This window comes from Borostomias antarcticus (assembly GCF_949987555.1).
Source record: "Borostomias antarcticus genome assembly, chromosome: 10".
NCBI lineage: Eukaryota > Metazoa > Chordata > Actinopteri > Stomiiformes > Stomiidae > Borostomias > Borostomias antarcticus.
Genome location: NC_140243.1, coordinates 16,022,487 through 16,049,064, shown reverse-complemented (window position 1 = coordinate 16,049,064; position 26,578 = coordinate 16,022,487). Strand labels below are relative to the sequence as shown.

General features: G+C 47.5%; 1 protein-coding gene across 1 annotated transcript in view; it reads right to left on the bottom strand.

The window, feature by feature from the left end:
- The window catches only part of LOC311314654 (RNA-binding motif, single-stranded-interacting protein 3-like), an 88,337-nt gene that overhangs the window by 27,833 nt on the left and 33,926 nt on the right, over nt 1–26,578 (bottom strand). The window contains exons 3-4 of the mRNA XM_084445087.1: nt 25,981–26,039; nt 16,376–16,467 (exon numbers count right to left, since the gene is read on the bottom strand). Coding sequence (XP_084301213.1) covers nt 16,376–16,467; nt 25,981–26,039 — 151 coding nt within the window. The remainder of the gene's footprint in view (nt 1–16,375; nt 16,468–25,980; nt 26,040–26,578) is intronic.

Below are 26,578 nucleotides of genomic sequence, written 5' to 3'. Positions count from 1 at the left end.
TGTGATCGTGCGCAAGGTTTGCGGCTGTGTGTGTGTATGACTAATGGTGTGTTCATAGTGTCTGTTCATGTTTTGTGTCTATGCTGTGGGTTTATGGTGTGTTTGTGTGTTCATGTTGTGTGTGTGTGTGTGTGTTCAATCAAAGTGCAGTGAAAACACCGGGTGATGTCATGACATGGGAACTAGGGCCATGTGTGTGTTAAAGGAACATGTCCTGAGGGCTCTGTGTGTTATTATACGAATCAAACATTTTAGATGTAATGGTTACGGGGGAATTTACAACCGTGCTGTTGGCTGGTGCCTCAATGTTGTAATGGGGCGTGTTTATTCATTCCACTGTGATTTAAGTGATCTCCGCTTTCTAAACATACAGTCTCTGCTAGTAACAGGTGATGTCATCTGCAATTGGCTCAGGGTTCTAAGAATCATGACATCAGAGTCAGCAGTGGAAAAGACATGGTTGTTTTAGCATGGCAAATATCTACAAAGCAATATACTGCTGGTTGGTAGACCTGCCTAAATATTCTCTGTGTGCATAACTGTGTGTGCATAGGTGTGTGTGTGTGTGTGTGTGTGTGTGTGTGTGTGTGTGTGTGTGTGTGTCCAAACACCACCTCTGTAACCAGCCGCGCATCAATGCCACCCAGGCTGGTGTCAGACAGCTGTGGCATGAGATCAGAGCCCCTGTCAATCACGCAAAGCGCCCCCAGAATGCATCTGGAGGGGATGTTCAGCTCAGTGTTAGACTCTCTTTACTGTATCATTGTACAGGTTATGTCCTTCTCATAAAAAAGTGACAAAAAGGTGATTCCTTTAACTTTACCGATTCCTGTAACTCACCTTTTCATTAATTTAAAACAGATCACAAGTATCACTTCAGTTTTCTATAGAAATCATGAATATGTAAAAAGCTTGGTACGCTGAAGAACTGCTGACATATTAGCCGATGCTCAGTTGGGTGGAAAGTGGAGTGCTGTTGCGTGGGAACGTTCAGATTCAGCACCTTGAACCTAGCCTGGTATGACCATTCCGATCTAGCGAGCTCACCTCTTCGCTCCACAATATCGGTCTGGCCTTCGCCCCAAAGAGAGCGATTATGTGGGCGGGGGTACTTGCCTTGACAGACAAACACCTTCAGCCAATCAGCTTTTAGCAAACGTTTGCCAAATCCAGTCGGAAGAACGGCAAAAACGTCTTTTCCACCGAGAAACTCCGCTAGTGCATACTCTTGTTCTTGTTTAAGTGTTGTGATTAAGTCTATTCCTGCAATAACTGCACGTATAGTTGCATTTATTCTTCTAACGTTAACGTTACCACTCGTTGCTTCGGGAGCCACCATGTTTGTTTAGCGAGCGGCAGGAACATGAACCAATCAGGGGCTGCTTTTCACTGTGGGGCGGGACAGCAGTTAAAACGCAGTCCCTGATTGGCCCGGTATGGTCTGGATTTTGGCATAATCGCTCTGGAGGAGGCGAAGGCCAGACCGTTCTGCGTTAGTGAAACAGAATGAACTAAGAGCACGTGAGAACGGGATGGTCGTACCAGGCTACCTTGAACCTGCCATCCTCTGAAAAAGTGAAGCTCAAAGCCATGAACACTAACCAAGTTTAACTGCCTGAATGTGGGCGTCGCAATGCAGGATAGCTCAGCCATCATCTCTCATCATTGGCATGGGTGCAAATAAATAAAAAAAAGTCTGTTGCAATTGCCAACCGCCCCTCCCCAGTGCACAGCCGCTCGATCAAATCAAGACAATGACCTCGCTGTACCCCTGCCCACACCCCACCCCGCAACAACAGAACATCAATTTGCAAAACAAGACTATCACATGACGGCCATCCATTGTGAAATCCTTAGTTATGTTTTCCTCACAACACCACTCAGACATACATTCTTTTTTGCTATGTTTTACCTTCCTTTCAGGGAGGCCATGCAAACCAGGAAGTGCGTTTTTAAGGGGGGGGGGGCATTGATAACGCCCAATGTTGAATTAAAGTTGACAGTTGTACAGGTGAGCAGATCTCTCTGGTACTGTACACTCTCAGAAACAGTCAAACGTACATTTTCCCTGCAGGAGAACCCTTTGAAAAGAGCCCATTTCAGTTCTGACAGAACAAAATGCAGGTTCTATGAGGCCTACTGCGGTGCCAGCTTGAGCAAGTTCAATACATCATAAGTCGCTTTGGATAAGCACGTCTGACCAAACTGTAAATTATAAATATGAAGAGATAGTTCTATTTAGAGTCAGACTTACATGAGAAGGGTTCTATCTTGAACCTGTTCAGGCGGTTCCCAGGCAGATATAATGGTACTGTGCGTAGCATTCTTTGTGTGCTGTTTCGGTCATTGTCTCCCTTGTAAAAGAGATCACTGATCTCAACCTGATCAAATAAAGGTTATGTACTGTATGTATATATGTAGAGACTAAAACTGTGCGACTCATCATGTGGGTCAGCTTCTTGTCTTTGAAATTGAGAGTTTAACATGTTTTTGAATGATTTTTCAAGGTGCCCACCCACATCCATTGTATGACCAAAACGGTGGTAGAGCTATTATCAGACTTTCTCAAAAGTGCTAGTTTTGTCAACGTTTTGATCTGCACCATTGTATATGATCATAAGTAACCTTAAAACAGGGCTAAACATGGATTTTCCCTTTACTACTCCTTTAACATATTAAATTGACAGCCCTAACAAATACACAGCGACAGACTGAGAGAGCAGAGGTCACCGGAGTGGTCACTAAAACGACTGCTGCTATCGACCCATCACAGCCTGTATGTTCTAGTCAGACGGCTCCCAAGTTTACAGTAGATTACGGCACTTGTCTTTGTCCAGAGACAGATCAGTCTGCAGTGGGCATGCCTGCCATCCCTACTGTACTTCTCCTCTCCCTCACCTCAGCACAGCGCCGAACCTCTGGAGATGCTGGCGCACCCGCCTGCCACCCTGACTGGACAGTCGCCCTGCGTTTTCAGCTCCATTACGCAGCATAGTGCCGCATCACCGGGGTAGGAGGCTCACGCTCGCTAGCCCCTCCCCCTCTAACAAGGCGCTGTCCTCTGGCCAGCGCTGAGGTCTGTCTGCTCTGTGCTGCTAGAGGAAGCTATCGGCGTGATGAAGCATTTTGCTCTGTCACTGTACGTGTTTTGTTGTATTTCTGCATGATATTTAGGGTTGATGCGCACAGCAACGGACATGATTAGTCTGTTATACAATATACAGCCTTTACCTGTCACACCACACACACATATACACATACTGTACAAACACACACACACGCACGTACACATTACACACACACGCACATACACATTACACTCTGCATACTCACTACACTGACTGCACTACCTTTTGTATATTGTTCTTTTCCTTAGCTTATCTTTTTTTTGCTCTAGCATTTTGTACCCTTTGCACTGTCCTGTCTTTGCACTGTCCTGTCTTTGCACTGTCCTGTCTTTGCACTGTCCTGTCTTTGCACTGTCCTGTCTTTGCACCTTGTCCAATGTTGTCTCCATGTCATGCACCATGACCGAAAGCAAATTCATAAAAATCTCTGAAATTCCCAAAAACTGCATGGCAATTCTGACTCTGATACATACATTGGTTGTCACCTTTCTTATAGCATATAACATATTAACTTGAAGCTGAACCATCCCATAGGAAAAATACAAGAATCTTGTCTAATTTCTGTCTTTTATGCCTTTAACATCATACAATATCATAATTATGAAAGGGGCCTCTTTCTTACATATACTATGTAACAAGATGTTGTCTGCATAATGTACTGTATAATAAGCATTTGTATATGTTCTCATATGGTTTTCTTACTTTACTGTACATGCAAGCTTTTCTGTATGTCCATCTTTTCCATATCTAATCTGCTTCAATGGTAACTGCTGTCTAAATACTGAAGCTTTAACAATACTTAATGAACACCCAACTGTATAAATCCTTTATTAACACTAAACCAGAGCTTCCCATGAGTGTCATTAAAGAACACCGTCTGTGCACCACACACCTCTCCACAGTACACTACATATCACTACTGGAATATGTAGAGAGTGGGTCGTATGCCCACCTCCCTTGTTCTCTGTAAAGCGCATTGTGTTGCCTCTGGGTATGAAATGCGCTATACAAATAAAGCTTTGATTGATTGATTGATTGACTACATATCAATCTAGTACACTACATATCAATCTACATACACATACTACATATCTATCATTATTGGAGTCTGAAGTCATGACGTAGCTGGTAATGTTCTTTATCCTTCACAGTGCTAATGTATGTGTGTGTGTGTGTGTGTGTGTGTTTGTGGCACAATTTGGTGACCTACTAAACCTACTGCGAGTAAAGCAGGGAGTGTCTATTCATTTTCTGAGGTTGTGGATGAGAGTCATGTTAGTCATTTCAGTGGATGAGAGTTAGTGAGGCAGAGATGCTGTGTGTGTGTGTGTTGATCTGCTGAATGCTCCGTGTGATTCATCATCTGCACACACACTGCACACTCTGAAGTTACGTAAAGGTGGGGGCGCCTGGAGCAACATACAGAAGTCTCACTAAGTTGTGTTGAGCATCATATCTTTGTGTTTTATACAGTAGGCTACTGTCAGGGATTGCTGTGTTCCATTGGGCGTGGAAAAAGTCTCATTAAGTATAATAATAGTAATAATAATAATAATGTATAGCCTATATATATATATATGTTACGGTGAATGTGAGAAAACGGGGAATGTGAGCTTTTCCCGGTTAATGTGCACATTCTCCGACCTCGCGGGTATATATTACTATATACTATTATATATTATATATATATAATATTATAATAATAGTATAGCACATATAAAAAGTGCTGTTGACCATTATATCATATTATACTATCTCAACATGCGGTACCTAAGAGTGTAACATTGCTCGTGGGGTTATTCGTGGACGCATGCACATATGTGGTCGCAGCTCCTGCGAATTCACGCTCGTTTCCTATGATCTCTGTTCAGTCTTTGTGTGTTTGTGAGGCGGAGCTGTAGATGAGGCTGTGGAGTGGAGGCAGGAGAGACGTCCAGTGGGCCTGGGATCAATCGAAAAGCAGAAATAGAAGCCAGCCAGGAAGCGGACAAACAATGAGAGAAGACAGATAGAGAGAGAGAGAGAGGGAGGGAGGGAGAGAGAGAGAGAGAGAGAGAGAGAGAGAGAGAGAGATACATGTAGTTTGGCAGCATTCCAAGCCTGTGTCCAGATTCAATGAGCTACCATAAGCAAGTAAGCGTGTGTGTGTGTGTGTGTGTGTGTGTGTGCTATAGCGTGTGTGTTGGGTGCGTGTTAGTGTATTTGCGTGTTCTCTTTTACACAGAAAGTCGTGTCTCCGCAAGACCGGAAATATCCCATCCGGGAATATCATACCAGCGATGCTTCCTGGACAACTTGGGATACTGTCTGTGCAGAACTGTAGCTGTAGTACCTGGACAAAGGAACAGTAACATGTAGTCTCCACCAGGGGGCCCTCCTCTAGCCTGGCCAGACAGGTACTGGGAGGATTCAGACAGGATGGACTGGTTGGGGATGTACTGTAGTAGTGTTCGAGATGGCTGTTGGTGGAGTCTGACCACACAGCTGTCCAGCAAACCACTGCTCTGCTAACATTTGGTCATTTATACTGCTCAAGGACAGCCTCCAGTAAGCACTGTCATGCAACAACCTTTACACACACGCGCAGGCACGCACACGCGCACGCACACACACAGAACACTGTACTAATCAGGAGTAATAGGAGTCAGCTGTGGCCCAGTCTAAATTGGTTGGAATGTAGGCAGAGGGGCTGGAAGACAACTCTCTCTCTCTCTCTCTCTCTCTCTCACACACACACACGCACCCATCCATGCACACACACACGCGCACACACGCACGCACACGCGATCAACTGTTTGAGGACAAGCACAGCAGAGCAGTCTGTCTCCCAGGATACACACACTCTCATGCACCTGTCACTCTCGCCAAGAGGAGTGTGTGTTGTGTGTGTGTGTATGATGCGTGTATCTTTGATTGTGTGTGTGCATGTGTGCGTATGTGTGTGTGTGTGCGCGTGGGCAAGCGTAGTTGCAGGGCAGAACAACACAGGCAAGTACTTGGCTGCCTACACAGCCCTTGCTCTCTTGTCATGGCTCCGGCCATTTCCTGGAAAATGAGCTTCATCTCCATGGCCAACATGGCCGACCACGAGCACCTAGATCAAACCGCCTGCTTCACAGCAGGACCTGTCATTCTCACTGGTAGTGCTCCCTCCATGGGTCTCTGCGCTATGCGTCTCAGTACTGTAGGTCTGCCCAGAGAGAGTGAACCCCTATTCTATCTGCTGTTCCTGTGCTGCCGCACGTTGGTTAGTAGTTTCTCTCTCTCTCCCGTGTAGCTGCTGTAGCAACTCCACCTCAAGGCTGGCAGCAGTGGACCGGTGTGTCAGCATGGGGCCCCCGTAGGCTGCAGGCCTGCTGATGGGGCTGACACCGCGTCTTTGCTGGTCTTCCAAGGCTGGGGTTCAAAGGGAGGCTAGCGTTAGCGGGTTGCGAGTGTCTCAGGGGCGTCTCCTGTGAGAATTCATGTTCAGAGGGCTCCTCTGGCATGTAGGTGCAGAGATGTCAGGCTACTGTGTGTGTGTGTGTGTGTGTGTGTGTGTGTGTGTGTGTGTGAGTGTGTGTGTGTGTGTGTGTGTGTGTGTGTGTGTGTGTGTGCGTGAGCTTGTAAGTGTGTGGATGTGCGTGCATGTAAGCCATTTAAAGTTCAAATGTAGCTCCAGGCACTTTCTTTCAGTTGGGCTGTATGGGAACTGCTGTGAAAGCTGGTGAGGCAGCCATTGTTTATGTACCTCCTACATGTTAGCGCGCGTGTGTGTGTGTGTGTGTATTGTACACCACACCGCATATTGCTATGGTATTGCAGTACTGTAGAGAGGTCAGATTTCACAGTATGTATGAGGGTCGTAGGTTTTGGCGATGGTGTTTTGTTTTGCATGCCTATGTGTACGTGTATGTGTGTGTGTGTGTGTGTGCCCAGACCTCAGGTACACATGGTCTCTGAATGATTAATGAGTCTAGGTCCAGGGAGTGGGGAGGTCTCAGACCGCCGTCTGCAGGTACTGACTGCAGCCCTGTCACACTGTGTGTGTGTGTGTGTGTGTGTATGTGTACGTACAGTATGTGTGTGTTTGAGTGCGTGTGTGTTTGAGTGTGCATGTGGCTCTTTGAAGCACTCCCCATCACAGTGACAGATGAGAAGCTTGTTTCATGGGAGTCCAGAGGGACTCATTAACGCTGAGGAGGAGACACACACACACACACACACACACACACACACGTCACATTGGGATGGAGTGAGGAACGAGGGGGGGGGGGGGGGGGGTATTGATTTGTCAAGGCAGGGGTAGTAAGTGGGGCCCCCTACAAGTTATTGGCCCCTAACTCTAAATTCCCTGACATCTGCTGGCTCCTCATATCCAGTCCGCCTCTAAGAATCCAGGAGTCATTTTTGACCCACATATGAAATTTGATCATGTTAAAAAGCTAGTTCTGTCCTGTTTCTTCCAATTGAGAAATATTGCCAAAATCAGACCAGTCACATCAGTTTAAGATAGTGAGAAAATTGCTCAGGTGTCCTCGCCAAGCTGCGGTGGATTGGCTACAGAATCTGCTGTGAGACTGTCTGACTAAGACCAGACGGAGGTCCCACATTAATCACACTCGTTGTAGCGTTGCTAGAGTAGTTTTTTTTTTTTGTTCTTCTTTGTCCTGAAAATTGGAGTGACGAGAGGGGGTTTGGGGGAGTGGGTGGGTTGGCCAAGATTCTCAGCAGGGTTTGCTTGGAACACTGTTAACTAGGAAGCCAGCTGGATTATAATGGACCAACCCGTTCCTGCGATATGAGAACAGCAATGAATAAAGAGATTTGAGGAGAAACTTAGTAAATGGATTTCTGCTCCATCTTCTCTTCGGCTAAATGGCATCCGGCCATGTCCCCTGATGGTAGTGGGGGAGATGAAATTGGAAAATAATGAAATCTGAGAATTATAAAAAGCTCTTGAACATTTGATGATTGGCTACGCTAATGCATTTTTGGAGGTAATAGAAGTAAAGCCTCTGCCCAAATTAAAAAGCACAATGTACCTTTACGTCCCACTTAAACCGTCAGCTGCTGCTAGCCTGCTTACACAGGCCTGACAGCACATCACATTCTGTCCTTATGGGACTGAACTCCACTCCTCCCTACATCTGCTCGGGCATAATTAGAATTTCAAGGTCAAGGATGTGTGTGTGTGTTTGTGTGTGTGTGTGCATGCGCACAGTTGTTTGTTTGTATAGTATGTGTGTGTCTGTGTTGCATAAATGAAACTGGTACAGTACATGCCATTCTGTGTGTGCGTGTGTGTGTGTGTGTTGGGGGGTGCAGGCGGGGGGTCTACCTGCCACCACTCCATCCTGATCCATGTCTTTTGTCCGACGGATGCCGCGGACCGTGGAGATGGCCTGTTGTTGCCATGGTTATCACTATTTGAAAGCGTGGGGATTAACCTCACGGGGAGAGAGAGCGCTCCTCTCTGAGACCGGAAAGGGATCAAAGCAGGCCCGGGAGAGAGGGAGGGAGGGAGAGAGAGAGAGAGAGAGAGAGAGAGGGAGAGAGAGAGAGAGAGAGAGAGAGGGAGAGAGAGGGAGAGAGAGGGAGAGAGAGAGGGAGAGAGAGAGAGAGGGGGGGGGGGTAGAGTAGGAGGGAGGGAGGAAGCAAGAGAAGGGGATTGAAAGAGAAAATAAGAGAGCAAGAGCAACAGAGAGAGAGAGAGAGCGAGAATGAAAGAGAGAGAAGAAAGAGAGAAAGAGCGACATACTGTAGATCCAATGGATTCAGGTCTGACGAGTCAGATTTGCACTGACCCTGTCATAACCGCTCTCTCAAGGAGTGTGTGCACGTGTGTACGTATTTAAGTGTGTACGTGTGCACATGTTTACATGTGTACGGATGCGCAAGTGTGTACATGGGTACGTGTTTAAGCGTGCGCGTGTTTAAGTGTGTACGTGTTTCCGTGTGTGTGTGCAGAATAATGTGGATGGTCGAAGCAGCTCTCCACTCAGTTACATTATCGGTGAACATGTACAGAGCATGTTTTCCTTGTAATTTTTTATGCGTTTGCATACGTGTGTGTGTGTCGGGGGGGGGTGTTCCAGTACAAGGTTATTTACACGTTCTTCAGAGACGAGCGACGGGCCGGTCAGCGGAGAGACACACCGCCTCCTGCCGGACCGCCGGCTACGACGCCTGCCTCATTACCATCCCTCCCCGCCACCAAGGACGCCAAGGGAGACTACCGGCCCGGCGCCTCGCACGCACGTTTACCGCCACACCGGCACCATCGCATTAACATCTCATCAGCCCCCGCCAAAACGAAACGAGCGCGGGTAGCTGTAACCAAGTAACCGTTTCGACCCTCTCTGACCTGCAGAGGGGGCGATAAAAGGCATTAATTTTCATCAGCGATAGACAGCTGAACCCCGGCCATTAAGGCAGATTTATTCTAATGGATGTGTGGGTTTCGGGGGGGGGGGGGGGGGGGGGGGGGGCGTTGGCGGTGGCTACCGCCTGGCTCCATGCTAATGTGCCGGGCGGCGCTGTGACAGGAGGACGGGGGACCGCTGGACCCCGGTACCGAGACACACACACACACACACACGCGTGCATGAGCCATGTCACGCCGTCAGGCTGCCACAAGTCAAGCGCATTAATGGTAATGCATTCCTGGAGAGATTGACACAGGTATTGACTGGCCAGATTAAACGCCAAAACTGTTTAATCGGAGAGAGGGGAGATGGGGGGCATGTTTATAGGGGAGAGGGAGAGAGAAATGGAAAGAGTGAGAGAGAAGGTGATTGAAGGAAAGACAGGAAGGTGAGAGTGTGTGAGAGAGAGAGAGAGAGAGAGAGAGAGAGAGAGAGAGAGAGAGAGAGAGAGAGAGAGAGAGAGAGAGTGAGAGAGTGGATAATCATTGGTTTTCTCTGGGCATGTCTGTGAAGCTGAGACAGCCTAAAAGGTTACAGCACTTGATTTGTGATGTTATATTCTGGAGGAGCCCTCAGAGGAAGAGCCGCTTGGCTGCTGCTGTCCACAAACTTTGATCGATGGCCGGACGGCCACACTCTGAATCTCAAACCACTGCCCAATCAGTCGCCGCGCCCCGCCGGACAACATGCCCCTCTGCCATCAAAACAAACAAGGTGAGTCCAAACACCCAATCAGAGGACATTAAACACAGTCCTGTTGTGAAACAGAAGACAATATATCTGCAGTCATGAACTGTCTGGTTCTTTATCCTGTTTACCCGGTTGTACTGTAGGGCCTGCCCTCTCCAATGCCCCCCCCCCCCCCCCCCCATGTCTCTCCCTCTCTCTCCCTCTCTCAAGGCTAATCTGTACTGAGGGAAGTGAATATTGCATAATGACTCAGTTATGACATTAGGCCAATAATCTGTGACTCGGTTTCCACTTTTCGATACTTTTCTCCTATTCGTACGGCTCGTTAGAATCACAGGCTTGGCGTTGGGTCTGCTTTTGGTTGAGCTTCAGCGATGATGTCTGGTGTGTGTTAAAGTACGGGATATCTGCATTTGAGCTCCAAGTGACTGTCACATACAGCATACAGTAGTAGGTTTGTGGGTGTGGCATTGCTTTACCTGGCCTCCCCCGATGGAATAGACCTACTGTATAGGTCTCCTCCCTATGTCCTGTCACCATAGTCTGGGTAAGGGCTGTGACACTGTCGCGTAACACCTCAGCCCAAAACAACGTCTGAGACGTCATAAATTCACCAACCTATCGCGAACACTACCGAGCCAAAGTGAAGCTGTTGAAGTGGTTTCCATGTGCTGTCAAACAATGTTTGACGTGTGTGATGTGTACGTGCCCTTTTTTGTGCGTTCCTCGACCTCATCCAGGAAGCGACTCAGGAAGTAGGGTGCGGTGCAGGCGAGGATGGTTCCCCACACCGTCACGCCATCTTTACATACCGTACAGTCATGACTCTCTAACCATGCATAGCCTAACTAGACAGGCAGATGGGAGGACAGCCATGTCCGTGGTGAGGACCCTCTCCCACAACGGTTGCCTGGGATGTTTGCAATGTTTTAGCTGGCTTCAGGTTTCCTCTCACAGCAGGGGGCCATGAACAGGCCTGCCGTTTCAAATGACTGATGGGGGATTTGAGTGATGGCAGAGGGCTGAGTGAGATGGTCCAGGCTGATTGGACACACATACACACAAACACACACACACACGCGCGCACTCACACACACACACACACGCACACACACACGCACTCACACACACACACACACACACACACACACACACACACACAAACGCACGCACACATGCACGCACGCACACACACCACACACACACACACACACACACACACACACACAGGCGCCAATTGTGCAATTGGGGGCTTTGTGAATAGAGCTGTTGTTGGAGGTTCATGGCGCTGTAGATGAGAGATTGTCCTTGCTCAAATGAGAGGTAATGATGAGGCAGGGCTGCTATCACTTGCAGATGGAAACTGATGCATCTCTGTGGGCCGACGCAGGCGACCTAGGGGATGAGATGGAGTGTGTGTGTGTGTGCGTGCGTGTGTGTCCTTGTGTACAGTATGTGTGTCTGTGTATGTGTGTGCGTCCTTGTGTGTTATGTTATGTATTTGTTTGTGTATCTGCATGGCCTACTATATACAGTATACTGTACACGCGCGCGTGTGTGTGTGTGTGTGAGTGTGTGTGTGTGTGTGTGTGTGAGTGTGTGTGTGAGTGTGTGTGTTTCTAGGCTGAGACTGCTCCATTATGTCTGGGGAGCAGCAGGGTGTTGGCGCAGGGATGCAGGGTAGAGCTGCTAATGAGACCTTCCTGTCTGCTCTGACCGCTCTGCCCTGTCTGTCTGCTCTGTGTGCTCTGTCTTCCTCTCATGCTCTGCCCTATGTATGCCCCCAGTGCTGAGGGGCCTCTAATAGCCCCTATATGTCCACAAACAGCTGCTAGGGCTTCAGCCGCCAGCCCCAGCCCCGCCCCTGTCTTCCTCTGGGCTGAGAGGCCTCTAAAAGCCCCTCTCCCGTCCCAACGCAGCTGCTAATGTACCACCAATGAGATCAGAGCCCAGCTGATGGACGCGTCCACTCACTCCCATTCAGACTACATTACCCAAAATTCAATTGTCAGAGTAATGGTGGTCCGGCCACATTAGACGTCCATCTACTTTCCTCCGCTCGCCCGGCCCTGCTCCTCCTGTTTCATCCATCCATCCATCCATCCATCCATCCATCCATCCATCCATCCATCCATGCATCCATCCATCCGCTTCTGTCTGGCCGTCAGACCGGTAGGCATCCCACCTCGTTTGTGTGAGGAGACTGGAAAGCTCGTCTCGGCTTGGGCTAAACTCGTTGTGAGGAAGGCCGCGGTCGAATGTGTGTTCCCTTTGCTTGTTGTTGGCTGGCAGTGATCAGCTCGCTGTCCTCGCCGCAAACATGAGAGCAATGAGGGTGTTTGGTCTCAGCGTTTGGTGCACAGCACCCCCGCTGTATTTCACAGAGGCGGCATCGCGTGCAGAGCTGGAGAGAGACGCCCGATGTTCTACAAATCACTTTCCACAAATCCCTGTTGATTAAGAGGGGGGCAGAGAAAGGGAGAGGGAGAGAGAGAGAGAGAGAGAGAGAGAGAGAGAGAGTTAGAGAGAGGAGGGTAGAGAGAGGGGTAGTGAGAGAAAGAGATGGGAATAGGGAAAGAGAGAAAGAGAAAGAAAAAGAGAGAGGGAGGTAAAGAGAGAGATAGAGAAAGGGAGCGATGGAGGGAGGGAGGGAGAGAGAGAGATGGAGGGAGGGAGGTAGAGAGATAGAGTGAGGTACTGTAGAGAGAGAGAGGAGAGATGGGGAGGGAGGTGGAGAGAAATGGAGTGAGGGTGGTACTGGAGAGAGAGAGAGACAGAGAGAGAGAGAGAGAGAGAGAGAGAGAGAGAGAGGGAGGGAGGAAGGTTTTATATAACCCGGAATGTTCCTGGTGCTTATTGCTTCCCGGACATGTTTCATGGCGTGGCCATAGATCTCCTTGATGTCCTCCCCTGTCCTGTAGCTGTGCTTTCTCCGTCACCCAGAACCCCGTTGGCCGTCAGAAGCCAACGCCAGGCATCTGCTCTCAATCAGCCCGGCCCCACACCAGAGCCAGCCGGAAAACAACACAGGAACGCAATACAGAGGCGCGCACGCACAGAAAAACAATACCAGGTCCCGGCCGCCAGCATCAGACCTGCTGGCTCTAACAGCACCCAAATGAAATGCTCCGAAAGATTTTGGGAGCGCTTGTTTCGGGACTGGCTGGGTTGAGTGCCAGCTACTTGAGAGGATGAAACCAGCTATTTACAGTATGCTAGAGGACTCATCCTCATCATTACTCATCATCATCACCTGCATTCAGGAACAATATTCTCTGTGTGTGTGTGTGTGTGTGTGTGTGTGTGTGTGTGTGTGTGTGTGTGTGTGTGTGCTCGTGCGCGTGCGTGTGTGTGGTCCTGCCAGTCACCCAGCAGTGGCAGTATCTGCAGCAGGTGCTGCTCTACCTCCCACAGAGTAATTAGTGACAGGGCTAGGGACAGAGGGGGGGGGGGCACTGTACCACCTCACTAATTACCGTCCTGACCTTGACGAGCCGCAGAGGTTTGGATATGCAGAGCACAGAACACGCCGACAGACTCAAATAACACAGAGACAGAACAGAACACAGAACAGAGAGACGGAACACAACACAGGGACAGAACACAGAGAAAGAACAGAGACAGAGCACACAGCAGAACACAGAACACAGAACACAGAGACAGAACATAGATCAGAGAGAAAGAACAGAACACAGGGACAAGACACAACAGAACACAGAGACAGAACAGAGACAGAACACAGGGACAGACATGGGCATGCACACGCACAAAAGCATTCCGTGCTAATTAGAAGGATAAGACATACTTTGATAGATGGAGGGAGAGTGAAATGACTAACGCTAAGAGGATAGGAAGCAGGAGTATAGCAGCATCATTAAGATCTCCTATAGCAGTAGGAGTACAGCAGCATCATTAAGATCTCCTATAGCAGTAGGGGTATAGCAGCATCATTAAGATCTCCTATAGCAGTAGGGGTATAGCAGCATCATTAAGATCTCCTATAGCAGTAGGGGTATAGCAGCATCATTAAGATCTCCTATAGCAGTAGGAGTACAGCAGCATCATTAAGATCTCCTATAGCAGTAGGAGTACAGCAGCATCATTAAGATTTCCTATAGCAGTAGGAGTACAGCAGCATCATTAAGATCTCCTATAGCAGTAGGAGTACAGCAGCATCATTAAGATCTCCTATAGCAGTAGGAGTACAGCAGCATCATTAAGATCTCCTATAGCAGTAGGAGTACAGCAGCATCATTAAGATCTCCTATAGCAGTAGGAGTACAGCAGCATCATTAAGATCTCCTATAGCAGTAGGGGTATAGCAGCATCATTAAGATCTCCTATAATTACCAAGGTGAGCTTAGAAAGCAAAGCACAGCTAGACAAAAGTATGAGGGGGTGAACATACACACACACACACACACGCACACGCACACACACACACTGGATTCATATTTAAGGACAATGCTCGTTTTTGACAACCTGGACCTTATTTACGACATATTTTAAGACGTTTGACTCACCGAGATCACTTTGGTGTAGTTCGGAGGCATGTAGAAGAAATTTAAAATCCAGCGCAGTATATCCATGTAATGGCGGTGGTCGGGGCACTTAGAATGCAGTTTCTAAAAATCTATTTTCTGCCGCGAAACGGTTGTTTTCATCAATCTGTCTTGATGAATCGCTAGTTGTGCTTACATAGAGCATAGGCCTGTTGTGGTTTTCACATGCCATGATCTTTAGAAACGTCTTTCGAAACGAAATAGCTTCCTCACTTGCTCCAGCACTAATGCGCACAGCGCGCAATCGTTGCTCCAGCACGCTGTGCGCATGTGTGCTGGAGCAAGTGAGGAAGCTATTTCGTTTAGTGAGGTGCAACAGACACAAATGCACGCACGTATGCACGTACACACACATAATCGTATGCATGCTTTGCAGGAATCTCCTCTCCCTCTCTCACTCTCTCTCCTCTGTTTCATTGTTGTTCTGGCTCCGTGACCCCTCCTGAACCCCAGGTGCTGTCGCTGGACAACCAACCAGGCTGTTCCTGAAAGGCTTTGCCAGCCGCCAGTGGATAAAAGATGTCACACCAATGAAAAGATGTTTAAAGGACCTGCAGGCAAGGCTCGTCAGTTATGCAGGCGTTCCCTTGAAATGGTCTCGGAGCCTGCAGACCAGATCATTTTAATTGTACTTTCTCTGCTTGGTGGAGAGATGGAAGTAGCAATACTGTACGGTGGTACAGTAATGGTTCTGAAAGGCGTCCATACAGGGCTGTTCAGTCTCTCACACAAACACATTGTTACCCTGGAATACAAAAGCGCACACGCACGCACGCACGCACGCACACGCACGCACAAACACACACACACACACACACACACACACACACACACACACACACACACACACACACACACACACACACACACACACACACACATAAACACACACACATAAACACACACACACACTCATGCCTACCCTAAGCACAGAGTGTTCTGCAGAGTGACCTGTCTGCTCAGTATGACTAAAGAGCAATGCGAGGTGTGGGTGTTCACTTCATTAAATGAGCATGGCAGGCATGCATTTAAATGGGATTGGGGAAGCGCACACACACACACACGCACACACATACACACACACACACACACACACACACACACACATACACACACACACACACTATGCACTCTCTTGAAGCAACTGTCTAATATTTATAAGCAAGTGGGCTGTGAAGACTCAGTTGATTTGTACAATGCGTGCGTGCGTGCGTGCGTGTGTGTGTGTGTGTGTTTTTTTGTGTGTGCGTGTGTGTGTCTGTGTGTATGTGTATGTGGAGGAGGGTGGAGCCTTGCTCTACACCTGGACATCAACTGTTTGAATTCTCACCACATAACCACCAGCTCTATCTCATATTCAAACACACCGATAACATTGGCAGAACAAGTAGGCACCAAGGTCGCTGTGTGAAGCTCGACAGCCCCAGAAACCTGTGTGTGGTCTCTGGTGGTCCGGGTGCAGTCTGCCTGTGTGTGCTGCAGTGTGTGGTCTCTGGTGGTCCGGGTTCAGTCTGCCTGTGTGTGCTGCAGTGTGTGGTCTCTGGTGGTCCGGGTTCAGTCTTGCGGGGAGGAGCGGAGCGGTTCTTACCTTGGCCATCTGGGCCTGGACTCCGCTGGCCTTCAGGGACGCCACCGCCTTCTGTGCCGCCGCCGGACTGTCAAAGTCCACGAAGCCATAACCTGCACACACACACACACATATGCACACACACTGAATGTACATACATTACACTGGGGTAACAGCACAATCCAACCTGCAATATAAGGTAGGCTCGTTCACGTATTGCGGAGGCGTGTAATTTGGTCCTGTTTGTATTTAGTACAACGAGGAAACAGCTATCCTGGTCATTGTTTATGGCTGACAACTTTGTTTGCGTGTTTTTGTGTGTGTGTTTGTGTGTGCGTGCGTGCAAGGAAAGAGAGAGAGAGACACTTAGTAGATTTAGTTGTTTTCATGCACTCCACTCTTCTGTCTGTTTCTGAGTCAGGTGAGTGCTGTGGGGGGAGGGGGGGGGGGGCGGGGGGGGGGGGACGGGTGGACAACATGGACGCTGTGGTAGACGATGGGGACGGAGCAGCGCAGCAGCCTGAATTCCAATGCCCTCATCTCTGCTGCCAGATGCATCCTTTCCAGTCACATTGGCTGGCTTTGTGTGTGTGTGTGTGTGTGTGTGTGTGTGTGTGTGTGTGTGTGTGTGTGTGTGTGTGTGTGTGTGCGCGTGTGTGAGTAGGTAGGTGTGTGTGCGTGCGCGCGTGTGTGCGTGTTTTTGCTTGTGTGCTGTCTCAAGGGACCAGTCCACAGAAATGTGTAGGAGTCCAACCCGATAACATCAAACTGCAGCAGACACAATCCTCTGTTAAGTTGCAGTACACAACGCCGGAGCACATCACAGACACGCCTCCTCTCCTGTCACCTCGGGTCTCATCCAAGACTAAGGAGTGTGTTAGACAGGATGTTTGAGAAGATGTGTGCCAAAGGGTGTTGTGTACATGTGTACAGTGTGTCTGTGTGTGTGTGTGTGTGTGTGTGAGAGAGAGAGAGAGAGAGAGAGAGAGACTGTTGGAGTGAGTGTTTATACAGGTGTTTGTAGGTTAGTGTTGGTGTGTGTGTGTGTCTGTATGTGTGTGTGTGTGTGTGTCTAGGTGTGTGTGTGTGTGTGTGTGTGTGTCTGTGTGTGTCTGTGTGTGTGTCCACCGGGGGAGCTGTTCTCTCTCTTTCCCCCGCCTCCTCCCAATGATCTGAACTGACTGGACAGGTGAAAACAACAAGAAGCTGAAGCTGGAGCTACAGCGTGACTGAGGCTAACACCTGTGCTAGCGAGCTGTCTGACGATAGGAGAAGTGATGGAGGTTAGGAAACAACCCCATGGACACCCATCCTGACTTGGTTTACTGGACGCTGGAGAGTGTGATGTTAGAGTGCGTGTGTGTGTGTGTATGTGTGTGTATGTGTGTGTGTGTGTTATTCTAGAGGGCTTATGTTGGCTAGGAGTGTGTCAGGTCGTTGACCCCTCCACTGCTGACGTGGTAGACAGGAAGGGGTCGGGACAAAAAGTGCTAGTTCAAGAACCTGGAGCCACGTTTGTCTGCAACACCACGTACACTTCAAGTGGGCTTCACAGGAGGGGGCTGGAGAGCATGCAATATGTGTGTGTGTGTGTGTGTGTGTGCGTGCGTTTGTGCATGTGTGCGCACGTGTGTGTGTGTATGCCTATGTGTGTGTGTGTGTGTGTGTGTGTGTGTGTGTGTGTGTGTGTGTGTGTGTGTGTGCCTATTAGGCTTGTCACGGTACTCGGTACTAATTCGGTACTTACATTGCTGCGGTACTGACGGTACCCGTTTTTCCGAGGTACCGAAGGTACCGTGTTTTCTATTTAATTTGCCGCTTGTCTTCTTCTACGCTGCTGCGTGCTGCTGTCCAATCACAGTGCACCACCCATGACAGCAGCGTAGAAGAAGACAAGCGTTTACCGGTGATTCATTTTGTGAAAATATGAGCCGGTTAGATTGAACATGTTCATTAGCAGCGCATTTCTTTCAAAACCATGCGTTTTTGAAGACGCAACCCTCCTGCTTCTGTGAGTAGCCTACCTTTGAAATTTATCTGCGATACTTTATCGAGTAGTTTTGATCCCAGAACCAGGCGGAGTGACCGTTGAACCTGATTTCGCTAATGGGGGGATCAGTGACTGCTAGTCCGTCAGGTTAGCAGTCGTGTGAGGGGCTACCTAGTTTAGGCGCTGCAAGACTTAAGTGGAATTATGACTGGACTTTTTCAGTCATCTAGGCTACAACCCCCACGCCTTGTCGATCCCGCCAGAGCCCAACGCAACTGACCGCTTGTTCAACCCAATAACGTTACATTACTCGTTGATTACTTAAGACTGTCACTACAAAACACCACGATGACGACCGAGTCCGGCTAGAAACAGGTAAGCATGCGAGTAGGAGAAGCCATCTATTAGCCATTTGGTAAGGATAATTAATGTAGATGATAATGTGAAAATATAAGTGATTGACATTGTGTAGGGCACTGTGTATTGGCACTTGGGCTGTGGGAGTGACAGCGTGTAGCATGTTATGTTTTATGTTTCGGTGCTAGTAGACCCAAGTTTGGGGAGATGCTATTTGGGGAAGAACCATGATGGGGATCTCTGTTCCTTTTTATGACCTGCGCTAGCCTCTTGCTAGCAAGTTAGCGATAGCACTAGCGTGTAGCACTGTTGACACTTGTCACGTGGTTTGTCTAAATAAACGCGTCGTCATTCGGTCGAAGCTGTGTGATGAGTGAGCAAGAACGCTACACAGTTCAGTTGAATTGCTGCTTGCGGTACTCATGCGCGTTGTACTTTACACACGTGCATGTATTACTCACACGCACGCACGTACGCCGTGGTACCGAAATTGGTACAGAGTACCGTGGAAATTTGCTGGTATCGGTACCGACTACTGAATTTCTGGTACCGTGACAAGCCTAGTGCCTATATGTGTGAGTGCGGTGTGTGCCTGTGTGTGTGTGCGTGTGTGTGTGCGTGCGTGCGTGCGTGTGTGTACGTGTGTGTGTCTGTGTGTGAATGAGTGAGTAGGTTTGTGTGTGTGTGAGAGGCCGAGTTGGGAAATCTTGCCAAATGTCATTGTGTGCTTTGGAAGGCCGGCATCAGATGTCGCCCAGTTCAATTTTCAAAAGGCTCCCTAATTAAAGCCATAAATATGTACAGAATTGGCAAGTGAGAACATTTCCGCTCTCCTCCTCTCCTCCTCTATCTCTTTCTTGCTCATCCAATAACATCTGTTCTTTCCTTCTCTCTCTTCAGAGGCGGAGCCACTGAACAGGCAATCCAGGCGATTGCTCGGGGACATTTGGCAGAGTAAATGTCCAAAAAACCTCTCACCTAATAGTGTGTGAATGAGTTATTCATGGAATCTGAAATCTATGAGCTTTTAAGCAAGTGCTTTCTTTCAAGTGCAATAGTGCTTTCTACAATGTGTGTAAAAAGTTTTTTTTCTTTGTTCTAGTTCATCTGTTCACCATGAATGATGCAGCACACACCCAGGAGGGCCTTTGCCTTGGTCCCCCCAAACCCTTGAACCAACTCTGCCTCTCTCTGTCTCTAGCGCTGCTATTGTAGACAGTTTTTCATTGTTCAAAAGGGGAGAATAGCCTCTGTGAAATGTGCAGAACACACAAATATGAATGCTCTGTTGTTAATGAGAACCACATAATTTAGCCAAATAGACACACACAAACATACGCACACATACGCACACACACTAACATACGCAGACACACACAAACACCCACACACACACACACAAACCCACTGACACACACAGATCCTCTCCTCAGGGGTGCCTACAACCCGTCAGCTTGACATTGACAGCGTGATGCTTCGCAAAAAAATACTCATCATTATCGCTTGACAGGAAAACGCACCCATCATTTAGACAGGGGGGGAAAAGAACACATCCGTTCTTTAGTCAGATCTTAGTATATTTATGCAAAATGTTTGATGAAGTGTTACCGACCCATGCCATTGAGCAGACAGGAACAGCAGTTGTGTTTCTGTGTGGCTGCTGTCATTGGATGTATAAACAAATCTAATTATTTTGTGACTAGACTGCTCTAAGGGAAAACATAGGAGGCTTTCATGGTGCCGTCGCAGTTTAAAAGACCTTTTACACTAGAACTCTATGACCCGGAGGGACTTGGTCCACATCATTCCACATCCATTCGTCTGTCTTTCACATGGTAAGTTGCTTCCTGCTTGCCCTCAAGACTGACCATGCACAAGTAAATTAGGAATGCATGGTACAGTAGCAGTCAGCAATCCAAACGCTCCTATTCCGTCATGACGATGAAGTATGTTAATGTTATTATGAGTTCACTTTCGCTGCTCATTTGATGCACTTATTGTGACGAGGTCTTACGCATCAGACTGCTACAATCCACTTCTATACCAGACCACTACAATCCACTACCACATCAGACCACTACAATCCACGACCACATCAGACTACAGACCACTACCACATCAGACTACAGACCACTACCACATCAGACTACAGACCACTACCACATCAGACTACAGACCACTACCACATCAGACCACTACAGACCACTACCACATCAGACCACTACAGTCTACTACCACATCAGACCACTACAGACCACTACCACATCAGACCACTACAGACCACTACCACATCAGACCACTACAGTCTACTACCACATCAGACCACTACAGTCTACTACCACATCAGACCACTACAGTCTACTACCACATCAGACCACTACAGACCACTACCACATCAGACCACTACAGACCACTACCACATCAGACCACTACAGACCACTACCACATCAGACTACAGACCACTACCACATCAGACCACTACAGACCACTACCACATCAGACTACAGACCACTACCACATCAGACCACTACAGACCACTACCACATCAGACCACTACAGTCTACTACCACATCAGACCACTACAGACCACTACCACATCAGACCACTACAGACCACTACCACATCAGACTACAGACCACTACCACATCAGACTACAGACCACTACCACATCAGACCACTACCACATCAGACTACAGACCACTACCACATCAGACTACAGACCACTACCACATCAGACTACAGACCACTACCACATCAGACCACTACCACATCAGACTACAGACCACTACCACATCAGACTACAGACCACTACCACATCAGACCACTACAGACCTCTACCACATCAGACCACTACAGACCTCTACCACATCAGACCACTACAGACCACTACCACATCAGACCACTACAGTCTACTACCACATCAGACCACTACAGTCTACTACCACATCAGACCACTACAGACCACTACCACATCAGACCACTACAGACCACTACAATCCACTACCACATCAGACCACTACAGACCACTACCACATCAGACCACTACAGTCCACTACCACATCAGACCACTACAGTCTACTACCACATCAGACTACAGACCACTACCACATCAGACCACTACAGTCTACTACCACATCAGACTACAGACCACTACCACATCAGACCACTACAATCCACTACCACATCAGACCACTACAGTCTACTACCACATCAGACCACTACAGTCTACTACCACATCAGACCACTACAGACCTCTACCACATCAGACCACTACCACATCAGACCACTACAGACCACTACCACATCAGACCACTACAGTCTACTACCACATCAGACCACTACAGACCTCTACCACATCAGACCACTACAGACCTCTACCACATCAGACCACTACAGACCACTACCAGGGCTTGAGCTGAACGTCCTGTCGCCCCGGGGCTGATATAAATACGATTTTTCTACTCATTTCCATCCCATTTGTGTTCCATGTCTGGTGCGCATTCCCTGCTTTTAAAATAATCTTGAATCCAAAAAGATTGCCTACTTGTCCATTCCATTCTGTAATTGAAGGCGAATCTCAATCTGCGCTGCTGTGATAACAATATAATATTATTAGGCTACTACTGTTCACCTTATTATGTTTTTTTTTTTTTTTTTATTATTAATTAATTAATTAATTTATTTATGTAAGAGATTAATGGTTGTAAACCAGCCAGGGGCCTCAGTTATCATTGTGGATACACCCTTTTTCATTGACACCTGATTTTCTCCGCAGGTAGTGTGATGTATCATGACAAAACTCGATGGGAAATATTGTGTATATATCTCACAATATTTCCCATCGAGTTTTGGCATGATACATCACATTATTTGCGGAGAAAAAAAGCAAGTACAAAAATCAGGTGTAAATGAAAAAGGGTGTATCCACAATGATAAATAAGGCCCCAGGTATATTGGAATTCATTTAAACAGTTCCCTTTGCTTCCCAACCACCATCTCATCTACTTTGTGTTGCTGCATTTTTTGTTTTATTCTTTCTTGTTTTTACAGCGCAATCAACTTTTAAAAAGAGCACAAAGTCCATCCATTCACCCAACTTCGCCCTCGAGCGCAGCCTTCCATAGGCCTATAGGCCTGCCATTCTTGCTTCACCACGGATCTCCCTAAAGTTCCTCTTTTCATTTTTCCAGTAATCCAAACTACATATCCAAAACCTATTTAGACTTTTGATTACTCGCACATGAATAAACCAATTACTTGTTCAATGATCACAGATCTGCTTTCAGACAATCATTCCCCATTAAACTGACAATATAGCCTATTTGAGGGGTTCTTTTGCAAAAACAGACATCTCTGTTTGTAGTTAAGATATTCTAAATCATGTTTGCCCATATCTGCTGTGAAGTTTATTATAGTAGGCCTATTCATCTCTTGAACATGCGGGACATGAACAGACAGTTAGCATTCGTAAAAACATTTACACATCCACCTATTTATTCAAGAGTGAGCGAAAAGGGCAGGAGAGCTGGGAAGTTCAGACAGGTGTGATGAAGGTGCTATTTGGTCGGGAACATAAACTGAGCTGCAGAGCCTAGTATAGCAGCATATGTCAATAAAGGCTTTTTAACTTTTCCGAGTTACTTTTCTTTGAACAAGATAATATTGTTATTTGAAGTGTCTACGCTTGTTTTGATTATGACTTGAGGTGTCTGCTTTTTGGGGGAACCTGTAAACATTGAATAAGTTTAATTTCATCATAAGTTTATGGCGTTATTCGTATTTTCAAATTGATATTAACTATAGTATCTTATAAGATACTATATAGCCACAAACTTATAAATCACCTGTTTGATTTTTATAATGTGCAGTGAACACAGCATTAAAGTTTAGGCCTATTCCTTTTTTTTTTCTTTTTTTTAAGTCTCCGGATCTGCCCATATCAATCAATCAATCAAAGCTTTATTTGTATAGCGCATTTCATACCCAGAGGCAACACAATGCGCTTTACAGAGAACAAGGGAGGTGGGTATATGACCCACCCCTACATATTCCAGAGGGAAGCAAAAAAACAGTAATCACCCGGGGGCCATAGAACGCAGCTCCGGATTTCGAGCGCCAAAGCGTAGCTCCGGTAGTGTCGATCCGCCTCCGGCTTCGAGCTTAGATTTGGCCGTGGTAGTGTAATTGCTAGGCGTAAACGTAGATCTTTTTCGGGGAAAACGCAGAAAACACAGTAGTGTAATCTAGGCGAAACGCAGTAGTGGAATAAACTGCCCACTGACGCCATGACAGCAGATTCACTGCCCATTTTTCACCACAGGCTCAAAACTCACCTCTTCAAGCAGTACTACCAGGATCCTCCCTCTTAAGCATCTATTGTATTTATATTTTGCAACTCTTGCACTTTGGCTTAAGCACTATATTATGCTTATATTATGCGGGACAGTATAGGTTAAATGCAATTATTGTAAGTCACTTTGGATAAAAGCGTCTGCGAAATGACTATAATGTAATGTAAATGTAATGCAATGCCAGTATGAAAGGCCCTTAAAGAGGAGGTGGGATCATGGTTCTGTCTCTCCCCTGAGACAGTCTCTGCTGTAGGCCCCCAAGACCGTCTCCCTGGGCTGCAGAGAGGGGAGCCCGGACGGGGGCGTCCGATAAGGACTCCCGCGTGAGGGAGGAGAGAAGGACTCCCTCTGTCCTCCCCCTCGTCCGACGCCAAGTTCTTGTGACAGCAATAAGCATTCACGCCGACCAGTGAAGCCTGACCGAATATGTGAGCCGCGAATGAAAACTGCTTCCCTCCCTCCCTCCTACCTCCCTCCTCCTCTCTCTCTCTCTCTCTCCCTTCCTCCCTCCCCTCAACCCTCATCTTGCCCCACTTCCTCCCACCGGCCGCCATCTCGGCTCGCATGTAATCTCCGGCGCTCCCAGAGATCCTGGCGATCAGCTTGTCTGAGCTGGTGGGGGAGGGGTTATCTTTGGGAAATGGAAGTCCTTTCTACACTGTAATTTCCTTTATTCTGCGTCATTCTATCCTGCCCTCTCCAGCACCTCTGTCCCGCCCTCTCCTCTCCAACCTCTCCACACTAATGCACACATACACGCGCACGTAGACACGCACGCACGCATACACACACGCAGGCTACATAAACACACACTCACAGGTGTGGAGTCCAACTGAGATATAGATAGTAGGTCCTGAGGATGATGATTGTTATTTAAGGCAGAGTGTTTCCATTGATATGTGGTTTGGGTGGGGTTTTAGTGTTTCACACACTGTTTCTTCACTGTTTACTGTACACGCAAGCACACACACACGCACGCGCACACACACACACACACGCACACACACACATAGGGACACTTGGACAGGGCCCATCCACGTCTAACCCAGCACATTGTGCAGGAAGCTGACTTGTTTGTTTTCGCCACTGTCTGTGTTTCCTGAAAAGCTGTTCGCAAGATCATCAATTTCACCCGACTTTTCTCCCTCTCTCCATCTCTCTCTCTAGCCATCTCCCTCTGCCCCTCCCTCTCCCCTCGCTGTCCTTTAATCCATCCCTCTCTCTTTCACCCAGACCCACCCCCCCACATCCTCGCCAGGCTGGTAGTTTTTCTAGAGATTCAATGTGTGATTGTATGTGTGTGTGGGCGTGTCCGTGTGTGTGTGTGCGTGCCATTCTCTTATTCCCTCTATCACTTATCCTGTCCAGCTGAATACTTCTGCAATCACGCTGGATACTTTATCTCTTCGTTTTGAAGAACACTGCAGCAACAATCCAGCCATCACTTATCCTGCTGTGAGACAGACTAGTCTCTCCACTTCTCCCCCCTGTAATAATAACACCTGTCTTAGAGACGAACGCTCAATGACAATCATGCAGACACACACACACACACATGCAAACGCACGCACGCATACACACACACACACACACACACACACACACACACACACACACACACAAACACACTGGAGAGACGTAGGGAGCTGACAGCAATCAGGATGAGACATATCATGTCTGTCCTTAAGATACCCTGTAATCATGCTAACAAGCTGGCAAGCGCTGTGATTTGAACTCCTCAACAATCAAGCCAGTGGCCAATCATCCAGCAGTGCTACAGTATATGGTCGAGATCCCGGCTGGAGGCATTGTGTGTAACTCTGGTCTTTTGCAGAAATGCTTGCCACAGGACCACTTGGAAATTACTAGATAATTCTGAAGTTTATCTTTGGTATGTATTTATTAGGTGGAAATGTGTAAACTCTCACCTTTGCATTGATTGGTGTTCTTGTCCAAGATGGCCTTTGTTGAGACTATTTTCCCATATCTGTGGAAAAAAGAAGAATAAATTAGTCACTGTAGGGGAGCTTACAATGACATTGCAAACATAATGTGACATTGTAGATAACTTTTTGATGACGTTAAAAACAATAAAACGGTGCCTATAAAAACGTAAGCCACATTTGGGCCAGGGCCACTTTACTCACTGGCCCGCCCTGAGAAAGCTTCGGTGTTATATATTTTTTTATTTTTTTTATTCACCCATTGGGAATATCCACGCATTTAAACTAAAACATGTAAGACAATAAGTGAATAAATTGAGTTGAATTATTGTTGTATGTGTCTTATTCTCTGAACAACGGAACTAGCTATATGGAATGATTTGTAGAATCCAGTTGTTGGTTCCGCACGCCCAACGTAACAGCAGACAGCTAGCTAGCTAGAGAGTTTTATGTTTACAGGTACAAAATCACAAATTATGGCTAAACAAGGCTCATTAATGAAGTTTGGGGTTAGGGTTACAAAAAAGCCAGACTTCAGGAGGAAGCCCCACTGCCCTCATCCAGCAACGCTACTGAGCCAAGC